The sequence below is a fragment of the Pangasianodon hypophthalmus genome, chromosome 10 (assembly GCF_027358585.1).
Source record: "Pangasianodon hypophthalmus isolate fPanHyp1 chromosome 10, fPanHyp1.pri, whole genome shotgun sequence".
Classification (NCBI taxonomy): domain Eukaryota; kingdom Metazoa; phylum Chordata; class Actinopteri; order Siluriformes; family Pangasiidae; genus Pangasianodon; species Pangasianodon hypophthalmus.
Window position 1 is genome coordinate 3025751 of NC_069719.1, and position 26022 is coordinate 3051772.

Here is a 26022-nt window from a genome sequence, read left to right on the forward strand (position 1 = left end):
AAATTTAATCAACAATCCAGAATTCAACAGTGATCTTGAATAACAGTGATAAAAAAAACTTAAAAAAATAAATAAAAATAAAAATAAAACGTACAATTTAACGAACACAAATTCACTAAAACGCAATTTAAGAAAAGTACTGAAATAAACTTATTTTTATTTTGTATCGATACCTACACATTCCACAGCCAGAAAACTGATTTTATTTTATTTTATTATATTAATTGATTTTATATTTGTTTCTGAATCATTTATTAGTTTATTACACATTATTTCTACATACATTTATTTTATATTTTATATTTTATTTCCTGATTATTTATTAGTGATATTAGTACTTCTATCAGACAGATGTTGACTAGCAATTACATGATAAAGTAATGAATTAGGGAGAAAATTAAAATAAGGATATAATTTACTGCTGTTTATATTGCACATGACGATGCACCTGCAAACTGATCATCAGCTCACGTCACATGGTGTGTGTTTAAAGTTAAAAGAAAGTGCAGAACCTTTCACCCACTTCATTCCTCTTTTCTAAACTCTAACTGATGTTATGGTAGAAACAAAATATGATAGTTCCTCTTTCTAAACGCACACACAAACACAGTCGCACACACGGACACACACGGACACACACGGACACACACGGACACACACGGACACACACGGACACACACAGGATGAAGGTGTGGTGGTGCAGTTCTGCACTTCAGCTACATGCACACAGACGAGCTACAGAACTCTCTCTATTCATGGTTATATCCTTTTATAAGCTCTGAATAAAAGATCAGACGTTCTCGCTCTGCCTTTTACACCCTGAGCACTGTGAAGGACGCTGATAGAGGGCACAGAATCTGGGATGTAAGGGAACCTTTTCTGGTTATTAGACAACGAAACAAACACCATCATCCTTCAACTATGGATGTGTCCCAAACCACTATATAAACCACATGAACATCATACATGCCACCCCATCAGTCCAATGTGGATGTGTCCCAAACTACACCATATTTACTACACAGGTCACATAAAACATCATAAATATCTCTCCATCATCATTGGACCTGCTACAAACCACCATTCCCTAAATAGGCCACGTAAAAAAAAACACCATCATAACTGTCACACCATCAATCGACTGTAGGCGAGTTCCAAACCACAACCCCTTGGTTTACTACTATATACGCCACATAAGCACCATTATCAGCCCACTATGGGTGTGTCCCAAACCACAATAGCTTTTTATTATACAGACTACATAAAACACCAGCCATATCTATCAGACTACAGTGGACGTGTCCCAAACCACACAGCCTATTCACTCTATAGGCCACATTAAGCACCATTATCAGCCCACCGTGGACACGTCCCAAATTACACCATGTGTACTACAGAGGCCACATAAACACTGTCATAACTGTGACACCATCATCAGTTCAATTTGGATGCATACCAAACTTAAACCCTATTCCCTATATAGGGTACATAAACCACCATCACAAACACTACACCATCATGACTCGACTGTGGACGTGTCCCAAACCACACAGCCTACGCACTCTATAGGCCACATTGAGCACTGTATAAGCACTATAATCAGTCCACTGTGGACGTGTCCCAATCCACAACCCTATTTACTATGCAGGCCACATGAAACATCAGTCTACTGTGGACATGTCCTCGCATCCTCAACTATACAGGTAACATGTCTTTAAATGGTGCAGTGCATTATGGGACTTCATGGCTGCACTATGCGTCTCTCGTTTCAGCTTAGCTCCACCCACCTTGAGCAGCATCCAGGAGATGCAGGTGAAGGGCGTGCTCATCTCCAGCAGCAGCGTGATGACGGCCAGGAAGTGTCCCATGTCCCCACACAGCGCGGTCCCGCTGAAGCCGGCCAGGGCGAAGGCGTGATGGACGGCGAGCGGAACGTCGAAGGAGCGGAACACCAGGTTGGAGCTGTGCAGCGCCACGTTCTCAAACGTGAAGAACCCGCACGCCGTCAGCACGGTGAACCACGACCAGCCCGTCTGCCCGCGCACCTTATCGCTGAACAAGGGGCCGTCCTCCATCAGCGCCCGTAACCCCGCCCCCGAGCTCTGCAAGCCGAAGAAAGCCCGCGTCGCCGCCAAACACCAGAACACCTGCACACAGATGTGTATCAGACTGCGTTAATATTCTCTCCTATTAACTTCAAGAAAGAAGAAAAAAATAGAAGCTGGTGACAAAATACGTTTTTTCAACATTAAGTGTAACTACAAATGGATAAAAAGTATGATACGTCATTTATTATTTAAAAAAAAAATTGTAATCGTTGGTGAATTGCTGTGGTATAAGAGGAATAAAACACTTCAGGATGTGCTGAAAGGGGAAAATAATCAAGATCGCAGTGGTAACAGTAACTCTGCTTCATCACACCACCCTGTTGTTGATTAGTTTCCTGTGACATGACAGCAGTTGTGTATGTATGTGGTTTTCTCAAATCGAAAATCCCCAACTACCCGTTGATGCACAACCAAAAGTCCAGGGGGTGGAGTCGGGCGTCATCCAGCTCCTCCCACACGGGCGGAGTCTAACTCAGATAACAGAGTGTGTTTCAAGTTGGATGTGCGTCAGGAGTTGGATCTGGATCAGGGCCAGACTCCACCCCCTGGACTTTTGGTTCTGCAGCAAGGACTCTTAAACCCCACACCTTCTCTTTAGCGGACAGACAGCGGTAGGTCTGGGACAGCAGGACAGACAGGAAGTGAGACAGGAGGAAGATGAGGGTGTAGAAGCCGAAGCCGAGGCCGATGAGCTGCAGCTGTACAGATGTGGAGCTGTAGTCCAGGTCAAAGACGCTGCTGGGAGGAAGAGGCTTCTCCCCGTTCACCGCGGCAGCCATTTTCTCTCAGAGCCGAGGGCTTCCTTTACACGGCGTGATCAGCGCTGATCCCTCAGCTCACGAGTCAGACAGCTGCAGGAAGTACAATCAGAGACACGCTTAGCATCGAGACACACAAATAAATCATTAAATCTGTGACGTCTCGCCCTTCCTCACGCAATCAAGAACAGCGTCGGTCCTGTTGCTGGAGCGCACACTCGCGCACACTCGCGCACACTCGCGCACACTCGCGCACACCTGCAGCAATACATCCTTATTCACTCTGACCAATGAGCATGGAGATGCTGGACCACTCTCACACTCGCGCACACTCGCGCACACTCGCGCACACTCGCGCACACTCGCGCACACTCGCGCACACTCGCGCACACATCCTTATTCACTCTGACCAATGAGCATGGAGATGCTGGACCACTCACACACACTCACACACACTCACACACACTCACACACACTCACACACACTCACACACACTCACACACACTCACACACACTCACACACACTCACACACACTCACACACAGCAATACATCCTTATTCACTCTGACTAATAGGCATGGAGATGCTGGACCTCACTCACACACACTCTCACACACACTCTCACACACACTCTCTCACACACTCTCTCACACACTCTCTCACACACTCTCTCACACACTCTCTCACACACTCTCTCACACACTCTCTCTCACACTCTCTCTCACACACTCTCTCACACACTCTCTCACACACTCTCTCACACACACTCACACACACACTCACACACACACTCACACACACACTCACACACACACTCACACACACACACACACACTCACACACACACACACACACACACACACACACTCACACACACACACACACACACACACTCACACACACACTCACACACACACTCACACACACACTCACACACACACTCACACACACACTCACACACACACTCACACACACACTCACACACACACTCACACACCTGCAGCATTACATCCTTATTCACACCAATGAGCATGGAGATGCTGGACCACTCACACACACACCTGCGGAAATACATCCTTATTCACTCTGACCAACGAGCATGGAGATGCTGTACCACACTCACACACACTCTTCTGCAGCATTACATCCTTATTCACACCAATGAGCATGGAGATGCTGTACCACATGACCACACACTCATACAAACACACACACTCACACACACTCACACACACTCACACACACTCACACACACTCACACACACTCACACACACTCACACACCTGCAGCATTACATCCTTATTCACTCTGACCAACGAGCATGGAGATGCTGTACCACACTCACACACACTCACACACACTCACACACACTCACACACACTCACACACACTCACACACACTCTCACACACTCACACACACTCACACACACTCACACACACTCACACACACTCACACACACTCACACTCACGCTTCTGCAGCAATACATCCTTATTCACTCCAATGAGCATGGAGATGCTGTACCACACACTCATACACACACACACTCACACTCACTAACACACACGTCCAGCGAGGCTACAGAAGAAAAAGGGGAGAAACAACGTAGAAAAGCTGAGTGAATTTTAAACACCTGCTTGTAGACAGAAGGAACAAATTCATCCTTAACAAATGTTTCATTTTATGTAAGAAATAAATAAATGAAGCGAGCGCATCATGGCTGCACGCTTCATCTCACTCAAAACCCTTTATAGCTGCTATAACACACGTGAAAACAGGAACTAACTTGTTTCACAAATGTTCCACAACATTAAATGTAACTAAAAATAAAAATTAAATAAAAACCCATGAACATCTAAATCAGTTGTTCATCATAAAATTACAGAATTTCCCCCTAAATTAAATTCCCCATTACTTTTTTTTTTGCACTAATTATACTTGTTTTTTAAGTTGTTACACTTTACATTAAATAATAAACACATTTCCATATAAACTACTAAAACAGCTGACACTGAAATCATCAGTAAATTATCCTTAAAGCTATAAAAACACAATAAATAAAAAGATTTAGTCACTGGAAACACTCTCCACTATGGTAACGTCCTGAAAATATAAGTAGTGCACTTGTATAGGTAGTAGAGGCGATTTGGGATTCAGACCTCATACCTAATTTTTAAAATTATTTAATAATTCAGAAAGACAGCTCTACACAACTTTAACTAAAACACCTCAGTATTAAATATATCATGCAATTTGTAGCATGTAAAACCATCATTTTGTACCCTATCTAGTGCACTAACTAAGGGTTTAATGACTCATTCAAGATACAGCCTTCTTATCTTAAATGATCTAGCTAGCAGGCTAGGCGTTACTAGGCTGATTTTAATTCCCTACGTCCTCAATAAACCTCATTACAAGAGGCTAAACTGTAATTTAGAAAGGGGTTAAGATGTTAATTAAAATAAAGAAATGAAAATAATTATCTTACGTGTGTTTAGGAAGAAGTTGTGAACTCCATACAGACGCACTGGCTCTCCTTCTCCAGCCCAAACAACTGCTTCTCATATGACACCTATTAGGTCACGTGACTCGACACGTCCACAAGCCCCGCCCTTGCTGGGCTTTCCGTGGCTGCCGATTGGTTGATAGGGGTGTCAGTAAAGCGCTGACGACCAGTAAAATTCGAAGAAGTACGCTGAACGAATCGGTTACATTTTTGGAGTCGATTCCGATTCCGGTTTTTAGGAATCGATTATAAAAGACAATCCGTTAAATCATTTTACTGGATATTTATTAAACATTAAACAAAAAATTAGATCTTCTAAAATAAAGATTTTTTTTTTAATCGTTTTTCATCATTCATAGTCTGAACATGTCAGAGTGTGGAGTCGACTCCCAAGCTTCAGAGTCGACTCTCTATATCTAGCGCTGGAAATGATTAGAATCGACTCTTTTTTGGATTCGATTCTCAGTCCTAAGTGAACAAAACCTGTTTGTGATGAAACAGAAGCAGACAAAGGAAATTCTACTCAAAAGCTTATACAAGTGGTTTCTTCCAAAAAATTTAATGGCAGAAATATTTACATTTGATGACCAATAAATAAACATCTCATTGAAAAGATAACCTAAAGATTCAAAACTGACCATAAAGGTCTCCAAACCATATTTTAAACATAAATGAAAGAGGCTGAAGTAATTGATTAAAATCCATTAGTGCAATAAAATGTCAACAAATGAATCAACGTATATGACATTCAACAATGCGGTTACAAAAAGCAATGAAGCTAATAATAAATCAGACATTCAGTAATATCAGTTACCTTGCATGCCATCATAACAGTGTATCAAAACAACCCAGGCAACAAAAGATTAAAGAAACAAAACCATGAGGAAGAGCAGAAAATAGTTCTGTTTCAATGAAGCGTCATTTATATATTTATATATCTATATATATCTATATATATTTCTGTACAAATCATGAATATTTGGTATTATATTCCTCCTTCGTATTGATATGATAGCCTATACAGTATAATAAAGGAAAATATTCTTAGCTAAACGACTACCGCTTTTTAAATTATATCAATCTTCATTTAGTTTTTTTTTTCTTTTTAAATGTCTTTTCACATTTCGAGAACCAAGCGACTTCTCTCAGCTATGACTCCACTGAAAGGTGAATAAAACATACAGCAGTTTCAGCTGAGATGGGTTTTGGATATAAATTCAGTAATGCATGGTACATGTGGATGATTTCAAGTAAGAGGGATTATAAAGATGGATATCATCGAAATAGCTTAATAACGATCACTGCGCATTCTTCTAAGCAAGACATCCACCCTGTAGTCTTCAATTTAAAGAAAGCGGGCTTGTGGTACGGAGCATCGCTTGATTTCGGGCAACGTGGTGATTTCTGATAATGATAAGACTGTACTGGGGAAGAAGTTGGTAAGAATTTTGTAATTATTGTAACAATTCCTGCAAAATGTAGCTGCAAAACTCTCAGCACAGTCTCAACACAATCTCATGTCTTATCAAATAAATAGATAAATAAAAGTGACAAAGAATAGAAATTAGCATGACACACAGAGTTGTAGCTTTTGAAACCATTTTCGTTGTATGAAATCTGCTCATTAGATTTCTCACATATTTTCTGTAAGATTGAGAAGATTGTGTGTTCATGTCTTAATGGAATTACGGTAATTTTTTAAATTGTAAAAATGCTCACATCTCAAAGAAACCTATACATAATTAGAAACTGAATTTTCTAAAATCTCTGATGTGACATTACAGTATGTTATAAACAAATACGGCCCAAAAATGTCAACAAGTTTCCACAGTTACACACGGTTAAGAGGGGAATGTCACAATTTTTAATAGGAAAAGTAACAGTAATGTCAGAGTTACACAGTGTAGTGTAACTTTTAAGATTAGCTCGAGCATTAATGTATGTATTTTGCTGTTGTTATTGTAATTCATGACTACAAAGAGATCACCAGCTCTGAGCAGACTCGAACCATCATCATCTCATAATGGACAGGAAGTATAAAGACGCAGGGTAAAATGATTTCCAGGAAGTTTTACAGACACACAGATATTGTTATCATCTTTGCTTGCAATGAATTTTTTTTAACCTCATCTTTGTAAATGCTGCTGAGACTAAACTTTGAGAAACTGTGAGATTAAACTGTGTCCAGAATTGTTGGAGAATTCAGCAATGAGGAATTCTTCGCTCAATAAAGAATATAAATTATTGCTGGGATTTAGGTTTGATGCAGTAAAGTGACAAATCCAGACTGGCTCCAGTGATTCATGGGAATAAAATCAATCCGATAGAGTGTGTGGTCCGACGTTTCATCAGTTTCCTGCTCATAACTCTTCTTCACACTAATTAATTCCCATTTACAGTTTCATGCTCAAAAATGGAAGAAAAACTTAACCATGGTTTCATCTTATCGTGTCACATACGTCATTAAACATCTACAGAGACATTAGAAAGAAAAATTAAGCTTGGAAGGAAGTAGCAGAGCTTGTTGCTGCCTCTGGTGAGTGTATGTAGCTAGTACAGTTAGCTTGTTTTGCTAATCTGCCAACGTAGCAAGTACGACGTTAAAAACACACCCACAAACTTGTCATTGCTGGTGTGAACATTGTGTTACTCTTCAACCTGTGCATTGTTGTCATTGTAGTGGAAGTAAAGTTATTCTGCGAAGGCTACTTCTGGGAAAACCTGGAAGTGTGAAAAGGAGCCTTTACCGCAATTCCAGCATGACGTGAACACACTATTATCATAACTTTTACAATATTTCTGAACTGTGCAGAATTCTTAAAACTCTGTAACTCTAATATTGTATAACATTCTGGAAGTGTGTAGCATTTAAGATTGTAGATTTTTATGTGTTGAAGTCTTATTTAAATCAATCGAAATAAATAAATAAATAAATAGTTTCATTCATTCATCTTCGGTAAGTGCTTTATCCAGGCCAGGGTGGTGGTGGATCCGGTGTCTATCCCAGGAATACTGAGTGTGAGACGGGAATACACACTGAATCGGATGCCAGTCCATCGCAGGGCACCACACATATACACACACACACACACACACACATATTCACACACTCGGTTCACACCTAGGGGCAATTTATCTTAGCCAATCCACCTACTCGTATGTTTTTGGAAGGTGGGAGGAAAAAAAAGGGATTAAAGCCACATGGAGATGGGGAGAAAACGTACAAAACTCTGTACAGAATGTTGCCCAAACTGAGGAGTGAACTAGGAATAAAAAGAAATAAACAATAATAAATAATTAAATAAACATTACGAAAAAAATCAATCCTAGCCGCCACAAATAAAACCATTTCTGGGCACAGATTAAAACTAGTCTTGAGCCTTTTACATCTAGAATCAGCAGTCAATACACTAACTTGTCCAGTTTTCCAGATTATGGATTATACTCTGGCTCTATGTATTGTTCGGGAAACACAATACCACAAACTAGGTGACAAATAATCTAGGTTTGTTGTGCGCATGGCTGTGTTTCAGAATAAGGGATGAAATGACATTCTTGGCATTTTTGTTATTTGCTTAAATCCAACAGAAGACCTAAATGCTGTCCTGTGCCCATGAGAACAACCGGGGAATTAAGAGTTCTGGTGTTTTCACCCTGCATCTCGCACTTACTGAAAGAACTGTACGCTTTTGAGGGTGGAAACCAATTAAGGGGTCTGTGAGGAACCCCTGAGAGAAATCCCACAATGCACTGCACACTTACCTTCATTAATAAACACCCCACATATCCACAACAATACACAGGCCACATCTGCAAAAGCTTCACTTTTTTAAATAATCAAAACTTGAATGCATAAAATGTTGCACAAAAACACATTCATGAGTAACTATGAGAGTAAATACTAACCCCCTCTTGTGTCTGATATTATCCATGTTAAATAGGCAAGTACAAAAATGTCTGAAGTATTATATGCTTTGTGAATAATTATTAAGTTGATTAGAAACTGACTAGTTTTGTGTTGCATTTTGTCTCCTCTAAAACTCATCCCAACATATCTCACTAATCCCAAAACGTGACCATCTCATCCTCAGATACTGTAATGCAACACAGTGTAAGGCATCAGGAGTGAAGATAATCAATAATAACTTAAGTATTATCCTAAATCTATTGATGTCAGGAACTTGTGTAAACCACAACGGCCGTCTTTCCACTGAGGAGGCCAGGAACTTTAGTCCAAAATCTGCAAAGCAGACATTTAGGCCCAGGAATAAACCCAGGACCTTTGTACCCTGGCCTTTAGCCTAGAAACCTAAGTCCAGCAAGTTTAGTCCAAGCACTTTAGTCTGGGAACTAAAGTAAAGGGGAATTTATCCCTGGAACTTCAGTCCAAAAACTTTAGTCAAGGAACTTAAGGCCAAGAACTTAAGCAGAGCAGTTTAAATCCAGAAATTTTAACACAGGAGTTTAAGATGTGTAACTTTAGCAAAGCATTACCTTAAGACCATATTTTTTTAGTCCAGGAGCTTTAGCTCTGCAATTTTAGCCCAGAAACTTAAATCCAGCAACTTCCGTAAAGGTATTTAAGCACAGGAACTAATGTCTGGGGAACTATAATCCAAAAAGTTTAGTCCAGCAATTTTAGTGGACACATTAATCCAGGAACCTAAGGGCAGAAACTTAAGCCCAGGAACTTTAGTCCAGAAACTTTATTCTGGAGACCTAAGCTCAGAGATTTTAGCCCAGGAACTTCAGTCCAAAACAGTAGCTCCAAACATAAGACTGGTAACTTTAGCCAAAAAACTTAAGGCCAGGAATTTAAGCAGATCCTTTATTCCAGAAAATTTAAAAGCAGAATTTAAGCCCATGAATGTTAGCAAAGCAATTTACAGCCCTGTTTTTAGCCAGGAACCAATACCCGGGAACTATAGTCCAAGAACTTTAGTCCAGCCACTTCAGACCAGGAACCTAAGGACAGACATTTAAGGCCCAGGAACTTTATTCTGGGAACTTAAGCCCAAGGATTTTAGCCCAATAATGTAAGACAGGAACTTAAAGCCAAGAACATAAGTAGAGACCTTTCATCCAGCAACTTCAGCAGAGGAATTTATGTCCAGGAATTTTAGCAAACAAATTTAAGACAGTATTTTTAATCCAGGACATTAAGTCCAAGAATTTAAGCCCAGGAAATAGTGCATGGGAATTATACTTCAAGAAAATCAATCTAGCAATTTTAGTCCCCCACTTTAGTCCAGGAACCTTAGGGTCGAAAATTAAAGTACAGCAACTTTACTCCTGGAACTTCAGTCCAAAAACCTTAGCCCAGGAATGAAAGACATTAACTTAAAGCCAGGGACATAAGCAGAGAACTTTAATCCAGCAACTTAAGCAGAGGAATTTAAGTCCAGGAACTTTAGCAAAGTAACTTACGACCATAATTTTTTCAGTCAAGGATCTTAAGTCCAAATAATTTAAGCCTTTTTAATGCCTGGGAACTATAGTTCAAGAACTTTAGCAGTATTAATCTGCCACTTTAGCCTTTTATCAGAGGAAGCAGAGGAATTTATATCCAGGAACATTAGCAATGCAACAAAAGGCCATATTTTCAGTCCAGGAATTTAGCTCAGGAACTAATGCCTGGGAATTATAGTCCAAGAAATTTAGTCCAGCAATTTTAACTCAGGAATCAAATGGCAGAAACGTAAGGTCCAGGAACTTAAGACTTTTCCCTAATGCCGACGTTTTGCTATTTTGTCTGGGCGCAAACCAATTGTTTCAGGTTATCGCACACTGTTCTAATTTCATGGTGATAAATTAACATGCTGAAGAGGGTGGTAAATTTAAGGTTTACTTCAGCGCAGAAGAGGCTCAAGATGTCTTGGGTTCCAGGTTTGGTCCTGTGGACATGGACCAGAAACCCTGGACAGGTCTGACATACTGTGGACATAAGGCAACTAAGCAATAATCTAATTCTGAAAAATACAAAAACCCCAAAATAAATTCTGTTATTTGAATGTAATTCCACTGATGTTAAATCTGTGGTTAAAACAGAGCTGTCCACTCTTGTATCTAACAAAACAAGAACAAGAAGTGCTAAAAACACTTAAAAACAAAAAAATATTTTCTTATATAATTAGTTTGGATTTCAGGCCAGATGTTTGATTAGTATAGTAGTGGAAATCTTTCACCTTGCTATATCATTAGTGATGCCTTGGTAAAATCTGGGCAGGATCACATGTACTGCAGTGTCTGAGGTGACAGCCTGATCTAAAATTACTACTAAAGGTCAAAAATAAAGGAACCCAAAATCTGTCATGTGCTAGCGCCTGCCAGAAGCGGGGCTTTCATGCGAGCAGCGTTTCTGCATATCTTATCGTAATCTTGTGACAGGCCTTGCTGTGCGTGTGTGTGGAAAGACAAGACAGGCCAAATGTCATCTAAGAAAGGTGTGTGTTACACACAAGCCTGCCACGTTAAGACTTCCTCTCTCCTTCTGTGTGAAACAGGATGTGTGGCGATCTCTCAGGCGTGACCGCTGATCCTTTCTTTTTTCATAAATACAGATCTCAAACTGACATGTAAGCGAAATAATGCAGCGCAAGCTCATGAGGTCATATAAGGTCATAAAAACAAAAACAGGAGGCTGAACTTCTTGATTTGGACCGAAGTTTTGAAGTTAGCAGCACCGTAAGTGGGTGGATTTCTGAAATCATTTCTCAACATGATCGCACAATGTGCTTTATAGCGGGATTAATCATAGCGCCCAGTCACTTGGACATGCACAACAACAAAGCCCGAATGAACTATCTGCACCGAACACGGTTTATTTCTGTTCCACCCGCTCAAAAAAAAACAAAAAAAAACACCCCACCGCCTCTGTTTTCTGCAGGATCCAAATGACACATCATGTCTCATCACCATCTGCCATGAAGATAACAGAATCACCCTCTGAAAGGTCACGGATAACTTTAAAAAATCTCCTCGCATTGCTTCTTTGATAAGGGTTTGTTCAATTTGTCACACCGTGTGCCACAGAGACGTAAAATATGGATGATATGGCTGGTGGTTTCTGTTCCACTCCTGGTCAGAATAGCAAAGAATTGAAGTTATTTGAGCAAATTGTCAATCTTGTGAAGATAATAGCACATCTAATGACTAGTCATCCTGTCCTGGCCATGTGAAAGAGGAGAAAAACCCTAGCGAGAACGGTCTGGATATTTACTCGAGGCTTTCTGATGTAAGGTATTACAGGTTAAGGAGGGATTCAATGAGAAACCTAGTCCTGGGTTTAAACTCCATGAGCATCATTTGGTGGCAAAAACTATCATTAAACGGACTTCAAGATGGTCATTTTATTTCCGCGTCAGTAACATAAATAATAATAAAAATAAATCATGAATCGTTGTTTGATTGTTGTTGCAAAATCCAGGCAGGAAAACGAATAAAGAAGTCATTTTTTTCATGTCAAAAGTCATCTCATACAAAATTGAGAAGTGTTTCGTTTTCTGCTTTGTAAATCAAAAAAATGTTGAACTAAATGAGATAAAGGGTCAGTTGTGTTTTTTCAAATCTTTTTAGCTAGATTTAGATGTAGCTTTGGAACTGTATTACAAAATTATTATAGATGAGCGAGAAGAACATTATATCGGTTATCATGTCTTGGCAAATGTACATCACAGAGTCGATTTTTAAGCCTTGGTCAGTGCAAAATCCCCAAATAGTCTCTGAGGAAACGGATTTTGTATCACCACAAACGACATAATCTCCGATATTTTTTTGTGGAGAACAATCCTTTTCTCGTCATGTCTATAATCATTTTGTCCGGTTCCAAGGCCACATCTAGCTGAAAGCAAGAGTCATAGACGTATCATGATTACAGGTTTCAGTAAAATGGATCCCTTTTTCTGTTTTAGTTCATTTCCCATTTCATTTTTTGATTCACAAGGAAGAAATTTCTTGCGGAGATTTTCATCATGCTAGTTTTCTTTGGTTCTGCCTCGATTCTGAAGCCGCAATCAAATAAGCACTAAGTGTTTGATTTTTTTTTACTGACACAAAAATATAAAAGAACCAAAAAGCCAAAAGCACACGGACCCGAGACCTATTGTTTGAGGAAAAGTGTTGAGATGATGGTGAAAAAATTTAAAAAAAAAATTGAAATCACTCCCTGTACGTACACAACCTTGCAATTCAACTGCAACAATACCTCTGTGAACGGCAATAAATACATTTCCCTTGGAAATACATACATGAGTATATTTAGAAGAAGAAAGTGCAAAAATGCTTTTTTTTCTCAACCTATACATCATCGATTCAAATCTAAGCAAATCCTTCCAAAAAAAAAAAAAAGAAATAAGAAAAATGCTTTCCTATAGAATGAGATATAAACCAGTTTGATGGAGTGGAATATGAAAGTTTACAAAAATGAGATATTTCTGTGGTAAATCAGGCGCTCGATGGTGAGATGGTGACATTGTTCGCCTTTGAACGATACATTTTTTTGACGATAGACTTTTGTCTACCTGAGTGACTTAATATTAGATTTTAAACTTTTGACCTTTTGACCTATCGTGCATGTTTGAGGTATTTGAATCGTTGGCACTTTTATATTTGTTACGAGGGTTAGAAAGATGTTAATCTGAACTGAGAGAGAGAGAAAGAGAGAGAGAGAACGAGAAATGGGGTGTTGAAAATATTTTTAAAAAATCGAAAAAAATTTTAGATCCCCGACCCCATATCAACAACAACAACAGAAAAGCTGTGACCTCGTGCTGGTTTCAGAGCGCAGTGTCAGTAATAGCACTTCGATAATGTGAAAAATCTCAAAAGCACCAAGGCTTTTAGCCACTTCTCACACACCTCTCATGAACAGTATAGCCAAATGTTTTTTTTTTTTTTGTCAGTTTGTTTAACGATACTTATGTAACTTACTAAATAACACTAGTTTAGTGATACGTCGTAAGGCTGATAGCATTTAAATGCCTAAAAGTTTGCTTTTGCGATACTACAACGTAAGTTTCTCTTCACATATCTAACACGACAGCCTCAGACACCGTTCTTAATATTCGTAAAAAATTTATATTCTTCATGTTTGATTATGTCATGTCTAGATATTTTTTCGAGTGATGGGATATCTGGTTGGGATATTCTGTATCGATAGTGGCTCGCTGGTTGACTGTGATGATGGTGATGGTGATGATGAAGATGGAGCTGTGATGAAGCTGTGGAGAGTCTCTCAGAGTCTCGTCTGGGCCTCAGGGATGTAAATCTCGATGCTGTCTGCTCGCTCCGTCGCCGAGTTCTGCCGGAATGACGCCGCTCTCTTGGCAGCCATGAGGCGCCTTCGCGCTTCCTGTCTCTGACGGTCGGGAAGATCCAGAGACTTCTCCCGCGTCACGCTCTTCTTCAGCATCTTCTTTGGTACAGGGGGCGGGAGCTGAGATAAAAAAAAAACGCCAAACACAATCGATATCAGCGGAAAAATCGGATATTAAACCCCAGTGGTTTAAAAGAGCTTTCCACAAGTAAAAAGTACTTTACTAAACAACCTCAGATTTTTTTTTTTTTTTTTTTAGAAAAATCATCTGTAGAAACAATCAAACACATAAATGACAACACATTAAGTAAGGAATAAAACACTGTGTGTCCCGCTGTTATAGGAAAACAATCAACAACAGGGTGGTGTGATGAAGCGGAGTTACTGTTACCACCCTGAAGCTGATTATTTTCCTCTAACAGCACGACACGCAGTGTTTTATTCCTTACTTCATGTGATGTCATTTATGTGTTTGATTATTCCTATGTGTGTCCCAGTGTGTTTTATTCCTCTTATATCACAACTTATATCTTATATCTGCCATGATATCAATGATCAAAGAATGATATCATACTATTTATCCATTTATAGTTACATTTAATGTTGTGGAACACCCATAAAACAAGTTACTCACTCACTTTAAGTTAATAAGACTAAAAAAAGACTATGAAACCATAAAGCGTATATACTCCTCTGTCCTGAAGATGTCGGAAAACTTGAAGTTACAGCTTTTACAAAGCTCTGACACTGGAGACTCCTTCCACTAATGTTAAATAAACCCATGCTTACAGAAAACGTCACTATTTCAATGATTACACACATTTTTAAATTAGTTTATGTAAAGTGTCTGCTGTACAAGTCCCTGTGAATGAGCTGTTACCATAGCAACGATAACATATTAGAACGAGTGCATTAATATAAACCTGGGATTTTCAGCTGCGCTACTGTCAGAGCTGCTGTTCTAGAAAATGAATCAACACCTTCTGACCAATCAGAATTGAGAACTCAATAATGTTGTGGTTTAATATTAAATTATGAATTGTTACAGTTCTTGCTAAGAAAACTTGGCCACTATCTAGCGAAATCTCAGCAACTGTTGATGAAAATTATGGAAGTACAAAAAAAATGTTGGAAATGTCGACCCCTAGTGGCCTGGAGCAGTTTCTGCATTAGCAAGCGTAGACACTGTAGACACATTGACCGGTTTTAGCAAATAAACATTTCATTTTTTCCCCCTAATTTTCGATTATTTCAATAAAGTGAAATAAAACTGGAAAGTGGCCTTTGTGATTTAAAATATAAAATCAAAAAAGAAAGGTATGAGATTTTCTTTTAAACCAAAAGATGTGTTTGATGTACAAATGTTTGAAGGAGTCTAATATCCAATCAGAGCTCACCTTCTTTACAGGACTTTCTATAATCCTCCAATCATTGCTCTTGATCTTCTGCAGCTCGTCGAACTTGGAGGTGACGTCGTCGATGGAGAGCTGCAGCAGATCCCAGAATCCAGCCAGGTCCTGAGAGGTGGGCCGCGGCATGGCACTTGGGTCCTGCACCGGTCACAAGTTTAACATTTACACTTTTTACACTGACTTACACAGTAAAGTAAAACACGTATAAACATGGATAATGTTTTGCATTAAACTAACTAACGTTCCTGGTTGTTAGTGTATTTACAGTAGCTGTGCTTCTCCTGGAGTACTCCATGACTATGAGCAGCATGACACTAACACTATATAACACTAAAAATGGTTTCAGAGCCCAGTGCTGATAACATATTTATATTATTAATATTATTATTATTTTTAATTTATCTATTTGTTTCCATTCCATTTTTTTTATTTTAAAACCAATACAACATTTTTTTGTGGAATGCATTACTTTAAAGTGAAACCCACATTAAATCAATTATTTTAGTACTATTTGAAGTTGTCTATAATTTCTTTCTATCTATCTATCTATCTATCTATCTATCTATCTGTCTGTCTGTCTGGTTGTCTGTCTGTCTGTTTGTCTGATATCTATCTATCTATCTATCTATCTGGTTGTCTGTTTGTGTGATCTATCTATCTATCTATCTATCTATCTATCTATCTGTCTGTCTGTCTGGTTGTCTGTCTGTCTGTTTGTCTGATATCTATCTATCTATCTATCTATCTGGTTGTCTGTTTGTGTGATCTATCTATCTATCTATCTATCTATCTATCTATCTGTCTGTTTGGTTGTCTGTCTGTCTGTCTGTCTGATATCTGACCTATCTATCTATCTATCTATCTATCTATCTATCTGTCTGTCTGTCTGGTTGTCTGTCTGTCTGTCTGTCTGATATCTGACCTATCTATCTATCTATCTATCTATCTATCTATCTATCTGTCTGTCTGTCTGTCTGTCTGTCTTGTTGTCTGTCTGTCTGATATCGATCTATCTATCTATCTATCTATCTATCTATCTATCTATCTGATAAACCCTCATTACTCAGTATGATTTAATAACAGGTCAAAATTTGGAAAATTATTTTCTTGGTTAATGTTTAATTTTACAGGTGTTTATTATTGCAGGTATACAGTAACATAGACGAAAGCTTTTCTGTTTGTTTTTTAGTTGTTGTTTGAGTATTATCAAGTGTTGTCTTAACAACTCACACTAATTAATACTCAATCTTCTTACTATTACTAGCTCTGGCTCCTCTGCTCGATGAATGATAAGACATATTCTCTGACGAATGATAAGATATATATACACATTAAATTGGTCTTGTCCTGGACTCCGAGGTCCCATCGTTACTGAGGAGGATGTTCATAAACACGCAGTGCAGCACACTTCTCCACTAGATGGCCTCATGTGTAGTCAGCATCATAAGTGGAAGTGAATACAAACTGGATCCTTCAGCAAACTCACAGAGAAGCCAAGGTCATTTTCTCTGACTACAGCTCGGCTTAGTTTCTGAATTTCTGCTCACCGCATCGACACTTTTCTTGACTGATCCTTAATAAGTTCTGCACTTCATCAAACACCAATCAGCAACTAATTTGGGGGACTGGAAGGACAGCTACTTAATCAACAATGAAATTACCCTGCAACAACTCAATTAGTTAAGGATTAATGTGATTATACAAAATAATTGCCTTTCACAGATCGAATAGAGTCTTGTCAATACTGATGAGTTACACAACCAATAGTGAAATTTGTGTAATGTTCTAGCTGCCTGAAATGCAACGGATCGAACTGGAATTGTTTGGTGTACAAAGTTTGCTTCTTAGTATTTTCACTGGAGCTATGAGGCTAAAGTAGCTAACAAGCTAATTAAAATGCATTAAGATTCCCATTATTTACTGCATTATGGATTTAGAGTTGCCGAATGATGTAATGTGATGATGTAACGCAAATGATGTAACACAAAAGCAAGAGAATACAAAATGAAAATAAAAAAGACTAATACATTGAGATATGAATGAGAAGATGGCGAGCATTGAAATAAACAACTAATAGGAATCTAGTATAGTCCTAGCTGTGATGATCACACTGTAAATTTGGTTTAATTTAACAAAACGGCTTCCACCCTCATTATTCAGCAGCTTATAGAATAGCAGTTGATCCAGCGCATTGTGCTGTTTTGCATTATATATATTTGTATATTATACTCTGACAGGTAATTGTGCTTACAACTTAATGAAACTATTCGCTATTAATTCGCTATTTTGAGTTGAATCAATAAAAGAACGCCAATGTCTTAGTTAATTCAATGTGCACTGCTGTAAAGAAAATGTGTCTGTGGTTTGAAGGATAAGCTGACTGAGCACTCATCTAATACACTTACAGCATTTTAAGGTCATAATTTTATCCATAAATGATTCAGGCCTCAAGATAAGCAAGTAAGTCTCAGATTAAGATGCTGTCTCCTCTGATGTCGTCCATTACAATCAATCAATCAATCAATCAATCAATCAATAATATGGGCTTTTAAGGCATGATACTATAAATTAATGAATAGTGTCATATTTATGTATGTAATATTAGCAGAAAATGGCATTCCACAGTGTTTTTGAGTATATTTAGAGAAATTTCTGCATGACATTTTGTGGTTAAACTAGTGGTGCTGGATTTAATGCTGCTCCTCACACTCTAGCCAATGTCACACAAGAAAAATGGTCTCAAATTCAAGGTCAAAATCAGACATAACTGAGACACACCACTGTTTCACCCAAACTCCTTCCCATGTGTGTCACTTTGGCAGAACATGTTGCCAATGTAGAGACTTTGTCGCACAATTTTTGACTTCTTGGACCCCTTTAGTGTCTTTTATTCAAAAAAGAGCCTAGCAACCAATCTAGCAACTTTTTGAGCAGATGTTAGTAACTGTCTTGAACTCGATACGGCTCTCCATCTCACATCACAGCTGCTGATAAGTCACTCTGGATAAGGGTGTCTGCCAAATGCCATAAAAAGTAAATATAAATACTGATAGACGAGTTGAGAGAGCAGGTTTGTGTGTAAAGACTGACTGAATGACTGAAGGAGTTGCACAACCAATCACTGATCACCACGGCTCCCAATGACCAATCACTGATCACCACTTTCCCTTAATGACCAATCACTGATCACTACTGTTCCAATGACCAATCACTGATCACTGATTAACTGAAGGAGCTCTATATCTAAAAATTCCTTTTTGGCTTTTATAAAAACTCCTCTCTTCTCCTCTCTCTCCTCTCCTCACCTCTCTCTCTTCTCTCTCCTCTTCCCTCCCCTCCTCTCCACTCTCCTCCACTCCTCTCTCTCCTCTTCTCTCCTCTTCTCTCCCCTCCTCTCATCTCTCCTCTCCACTCCTCTTCACTCCTCCAGACTTGTCTCTTCTCTTCTCTCCTCTCTTCTTTCCTCTCCTCTCTCCTCTTCTATCCTCTTGTCTCCTCTCTCTCCTCTCTTCCACAGTCTCTGGATCAGTATCGATCTCTTATCGGATCATTTTGCAGGTAAAGTTCTGCTCAAACTCACTGTGAGGCCTTTAAACAAATGTCCTCCATTTCTCAACAGCTCAGGTTTAATCAGTGAGCCATACAACACTCCATGTTGTGCTGTTTTAGGAAAATAATCATCGATGGGGTCGTGTAATGAAGTGGAGTTACTGTTACCACCACAAAGATGATTATTTTCCTATAACAGCATGTCCTGAAGTGTTTTATTTCTCATGTACCACAGCAGTGTGCCAATGATTACAATGTGTATTAATCAAATAACAACATGTCATACTTTTTATCTGTTTGTAGTTACATGTTGTGGAACGTGCATGAGTTACACTTACATTATAGCAGCCTCTCTTATACCAACACACACACACACACACACACACACACACACACACACACACACACTGATGGTGTGTAACCTACCAGATTTTGCTGACACAGCCAATAAAACTGCTGGAATTTCTGGGACATGAGGAGCTGAGCGCTGCCCACTGCACTCCGGATCTTACCTAAAACTGGAAACACACACACACACACACACACACACACTCATTTACCTGGAGTAATCCCCAACAAACAGTGTCTGATCCCACAAAAAGTAATCATGGTCAGTATTTTGGACTCACTCTCCTCAGACAGGTCATTCTCCTCTGCCTCTCCCTCCATCTCTTTACACCATCCCTCCATCCTCTTTGTCTCGGCGTGCAGCAGCTGCATGAACCAGGTGCCGTCCCTCCTGGCAGACGGTGACGCCCGGCCCGAGTCGGAGGCCTGGGGCGGGGTCACCGTTACGGCCACAGTGGGCACGGTGGGCACGGAGGGCTCGCGCCAGGGCTCGGCGCTGCGCTGCGGGCTGGACGGCTCATTGGCTGAGCGGTAATCGTCACGGTAACTGAACAGGCCCTGTGTGCGCACGGTTCTCACTGCGCCGTACTGCGTGGGCGTGCTCGGCTCACTGTGCCTCTGCAGACCGCCACCCCCAAACTGCAGACTCTTATCCTCCATCGCGGGGAAACCCTCCAGCTCCAGGTCAGCCTGCACAGCCGCCGTCACGCTGTTAGAGCGCTTAAACCGGCCCACGCTGAGAGCCGGGAGAGAGAGAGAGAGAGAGAGAGAGAGAGAGAGAGAGAGAGAGAGTAAGACACAGAAACAAAAGGACAGACAGAAAGTGAGAGTAAGACAGACAAAGAGAGACAAAAACAGTTAGAGAGACAAAGAGAAAGAGACAGACAGACAGAAAGAAACAGAAAAAAGAGTAAAAGAGAGAGAGAGACAGACAGACAGAGAGACAAATGTGTTAGAGAGCGATATAGAGAGAGAGACGGACACACAGACAGACAGAGAGAGACAGAGGAATAGTCGATTAGAGATTAGAGATCAGCAATTGTTTCACCTCCTGATGTATTGTCTGTCTGTCTGTCTGTCTGTCTGTCTAGCCATCTATCTGTAACATTTTAATTTAAGATTCAGTAATAAATTATTTATAATCATGGTGCTTTAATTAATAAAATAGTTATTACTTCCTTATAATTGGTTTATTACAAAATTTTACCCTGTATTTTTCTTTAGCTTCTCTTCTATACCCACCCCTGACCACGCCCCCTGGCCACGCCCCCTATTCAGCATTGTCATGTGTAGTTTCTCACATGTGCATCGTGTTGATGTTATTTCAAAAACGCCAGATTTTTCTTCTTTGTATGTATTTTCTCTCTGCAAAGTCTAGCCACATGACGTAGATGTTTGCGTCTGAGTCTGATGATGAGTTTGTTTATAATAAAATCTTTGAAAACAAAAATCGAAAACAAAGCACCTAAATAAAAAGAGTCAGCGATTAAATCCAGACATGTGATAGATGGCTAAGTAAAACAGGTTTTAATGGACAAACACATTTACACAGACTCAGAGAGATGGAATAAAGCAATAGCAATATCAGCAGCTCCGTATCTCGGTCGGAGTCACATAAATCTCCCTTCTCACCCGAGACAACAGACACAGTAATGGAAAACTGCACACTTACCGTTTGTCATCTTCCACCTGGATCCCTACAGAATGATATTCCCGTAATCCTCTGCTCTCCGACTCCGAATCCGTAGCCGCTTCCACCTGGGGTGAACAAAACACACCACCGTTCTCATTAAAGCTAATCTGAGCTCAGCGCCTCCAACTAAAGTTTAAACACACATATAAAAGCTACAGCACTAGACTCAGATCAGAGAGAGAAAGAGAGAAAACCGAAAACCACATGGAATGGAAACACCACTGTTCTCATTGCAGCTGATCCCGAATCAGTGTGTGTCTTCTCCATTACTGTTCTTACAATATCAGCAACTAACTACAATGAACAGACTTCTTATGACTGATCCAAGATCAGCGAAGTACAATGATCCATATTGTAACTGATCTAAGATCAGTGACTCTTGTCTCAGAGAGAGGCTAAAACATCTCAACTCGTGTAATTGTTGCTCATCTGAGATCAGTGACTTCTATCACAGAGAGTAGGAAAAACTATCATCACAGTAATTAGGACTGATCCAAGATCAGTGACTTATTCTCTCTTTAATATGAACAATAGCTTGACTGTGCTCATTATAACTGCATCTTATAAGCATTAACAAGCATAAGCATTATATGCATGACTGCATCTTATAAGCATTAACAATATCATGACTGTTCCTATTATAACTGATTCAAGATCAGTGACTATAAGTCACGATATTTAAAGACATTTTTTGTGATAAACAATATGTTTAAAAAAAAGGATTCTGAAAAGAAGAACTACAGACCTTTTATAATTTTCAAAAATAAATTATTTTACAAGGAACAGGATGAGAATTCAGATTTAAAAAAGGTCAGATCAGTTACTCGTCATCATGAATCACTGATCTAATTGCAGCTGATCAGAGATCAGCGACTGCATCTCATCAGCATGAACAAGTCCATGACCATCCCTATTATAACTGATTCAAGTTCAGTGGCCGTGCCTTATAGTCATTAACATAATCAAAATATACTCATGATAGCTGATCTAAGATCAGGCGCTGCTGTCACAGCAGGTAGACAACACCACCGCAATATTAATTATAACTGATCCAAGATAAGGAGCATCTCACAAAGTAGGCAGAAATCACAATCTTTACAACTGATCCAAGATCAGTGATTTCTTTAATATTAACAAAACATTTATTTATTTGTTTGGACTTTATTTGTGTCCAAAGCGACCACCTAATTTGTACAAAATTGCTCTCAGTCACCTAAATTTGTACTAATTTTGCAGAAAATCTGATTAGAAAAGAATAGCTGATCTAAGATCAGTGACTCTCCTCACAGAAAATAGGACAAAGATTCACTCCAGCGCATTAATTACTGACTCTAGATCAGTGACTATATTCACAGAAAGTCTCACTGTAACCATTAGCATGCACAATACCATGATCAACTCCTTTAAAGCTGATCTGAGATCAGTAACTCATGCAGTATGAAATCCACAAAAATATAGTCATAAATAATAATTGCGGCTCATGTTTTAGACAATACTGCACTGTTTTAATCAAATTATCTTTGATTTTATCTCATTAAATGCCTGTTTGTCTAAAATCCACTTGCCTTTTAATCAACTTAATTTATAATTTAGATGGATTTTTATTTTCAGTCACACGTTAACTGATCCAAGGTCGGTGCCTGTGTCTAAGTAGCATGAGCAATAAGTAGCACCGCCGTCCTTGTAAGAACTGATCCGGGTTCAATAACAGTGTTAACTAACATGAGCATTAGCACTGCTTTCCTTCAGTGATGGTATCTAACTAGCATGAGTAAAAACATTTCTTTTTTGTTATAACTGACCCAAGATCAGTGACAGTGTTTAACTAACATGAAAAAAATAAAAATAATAAAAATAAAAAGAAATAGCACTGCCGTCCTTGTAATAACTGATCCGAGATCCGTGACTGTGTCTAACTATCATGAGCATTAGCACTCCAGTTCTCATAATAACTGATCCGAGATCAGTGACAGTGTCTAGCATGAGCAATAAATAGCATTGTGATAAATGACCTGAGATCAGTCACTCTGTCTACCTAGCATAAATGATAAATAGCATCATCTTCATTGTAATAACTGACCTGAGATCAGTTACTGTGTCTAACTAACATGAGCATTAGCACTGTTGCCCTTGCTATAACTGACCAGAGATCAGTGATTGTGTCTAAATAACATGAATAATAAACACCATTGTCATCCTTGTAATTACTGATCTGAGATCAGTGACAGTGTCTAACATGAGCAATAAATAGCATTGTCATCCTTATTATAACTGATACGAGATCAGTGATTGTGTCTTACTAGCAAGAGTAAAAAATTGCATTGCTGTCTTTATTATAACTGATCTGAGATCAGTGACTGTATACAGTCATTAGCATGAATAGAAAGCACAAGTATCTTGGCTGATCTATGATCAGTGATTCCTGTCACATGACTAGAGACAGGTCTTACAGCAGCTGATCTAAGATCAGTAAATACATCTAACCAGCATGAACCCAATTCTCCTTTTACCTTATCTAACATCAGTGACTTATAAAAGCTATGGCTAATTCGCTAACGGGCTCATCATTGCTAATCTAGGATTAAATTATCCTCATTATAGCTGACCCAGGATCAGTCATTTCTCTCCTCATTACCTGATCAGAGATCAGTGACTCTCTACTCTCAGATTAGTGAAAAAAGTCCGCAGGCTTTTACTGAGCCCAAACGGAGGAAGTTATTGGCTCAGAGACCACACACCTGAACACACACACACACACACACACACACACACACCCCTTTGCAAATCGCACTGGGATGATTAATGGGAGCCATTGAAGCGACAGAGCTCCTGAAAGCACACTTTGATTTACTATGAAAACAGAGGAGATGAGAGATTCAGAGAGAGAAAATGATGAAACAGACGCACAAAAAACAAAGCACACACACACACACACACATTGTGCTCTCCTTTCTGGAGATGTTTTATTATGAGAAAATATACAAACGAACAGCAGTACGTGTTTAATATTTTTAATCATTCCACATTCTGGATCCTGATTGGTCAGAAGGTGTTGATTCATTTTCTAGAACAGCAGCTCTGACAGTAGCGCAGCTGTAAATCACAGGGGTATATTAATGCGCTCGTTATGATACATTATCGTTTCTATAGTAACAGCTCATTCACAGGGACGTGTACGGAGGACGCTGCTCTGATTCATATACAGATTTAAAAATGTGTGAAATTGTTATGGTGAAATTTTCTGTAAGGAGACGTTTACTAACACTTACGGAAGGAGTCTCCAGTGTCAGTGTCAGAGGTAAAGCTGTAAGTTTAAGTTTTCCGACATCTTCGGGACAGAGGAGTTTATGCTTTGTGGTTTCTCGGTAACATAAGAAGCTGTGTTTTTTTTTTTTGTCTTATTAATGTCAAGAGAGAGAAAATACAGAGAGGCTGGTGAAGGAACGACTGTTTATCCTGGACAGTTCACAACATAAAATGTAACTATAAACAGATAAAAAGTATGAAGGGTCATTTTTTAATTAATAAAAATTGTAATCATTGGAAAATTGCTGTAGTATAAGAGGAATAAAACTCTTCAGGACGTGCTGTTATAGGAAAATAAAACTTTAGGGTGGTAACACTAACTCCGCTTCATCACACCACCCTGTTGTTGATTATTTTCCTATAACAGCATGACACAGCATGAGTGTGCCTTACTTACTTTTTAATCTCTGCAATATATTGCAGAAGCTCACAGTAATATGTAAATGATGTTTTTCCCCTAAATGTGACATAAAAAACCCCCAAACAAACCAGCGAGTTTAATAAATTGAAAGATAATTTGAATAAAAGATGACAGATTTTTATAAAACATGAATCAGATTCTCTTACTGTTAATTATTTATTGTTAACATGAAGCGTGGTTGTGCATTAGGAAACAAAAATATGTCTTTAAAGAAAAGATGACAAGAAAGAGAAATAATATTAATTTAAAAGTCGTTTGATGATTAGAAAGATGGATTGATAATCATTTACCGCATTATCACGGAGTTGTCTTGTTATTTTAAGATTATTTTAGCACTGAAGCTAGCGTGTTTATTACTTCTCGCTTGTTTAGCATTTAGAGTGATCATTTCCGCCGCATGTTAATTTTGTGTTTCTTTCAGCTGGTTTATTTTTTGGCGTGGGCCATTTTGTTGTTATTTCCGCCTCATTTCTCTCTTGGTGTGAGTAATTTTTTTTTGTTTATCATCTGGTGATGGGAATTTCTGTTCTTCATGCAGCTAGGTGGTTGATAAACCGGCAACTTGCTTCAATGTCAAGATGATTATTTTAGACTTTGGCAACAAATG

The 26022-nt window shown here is 39.0% G+C and overlaps 2 protein-coding genes across 4 annotated transcripts in view; both read right to left on the reverse strand.

Annotated features, from left to right (window-relative positions):
* The window catches only part of cln8 (CLN8 transmembrane ER and ERGIC protein), a 7564-nt gene extending 2111 nt beyond the window's left edge, over positions 1-5453 (reverse strand). The window contains exons 1-3 of the mRNA XM_034307849.2: positions 5356-5453; positions 2696-2959; positions 1788-2147 (exon numbers count right to left, since the gene is read on the reverse strand). Coding sequence (XP_034163740.1) covers positions 1788-2147; positions 2696-2887 — 552 coding nt within the window. The 5' untranslated portion in view covers positions 2888-2959; positions 5356-5453. The remainder of the gene's footprint in view (positions 1-1787; positions 2148-2695; positions 2960-5355) is intronic.
* Positions 5454-5801: 348 nt separating this feature from the next.
* dlgap2a (discs, large (Drosophila) homolog-associated protein 2a) overlaps positions 5802-26022 on the reverse strand; it is a 165965-nt gene continuing 145744 nt past the window's right edge. For all 3 annotated transcript variants that reach the window (XM_053237488.1, XM_053237489.1, XM_026944198.3), the window contains 5 exons: positions 21668-21753; positions 20277-20731; positions 20074-20165; positions 16084-16236; positions 5802-14806 (listed from right to left, as the gene is read on the reverse strand). In XM_053237488.1, coding sequence (XP_053093463.1) covers positions 14606-14806; positions 16084-16236; positions 20074-20165; positions 20277-20731; positions 21668-21753 — 987 coding nt within the window. In that variant the 3' untranslated portion in view covers positions 5802-14605. The remainder of the gene's footprint in view (positions 14807-16083; positions 16237-20073; positions 20166-20276; positions 20732-21667; positions 21754-26022) is intronic.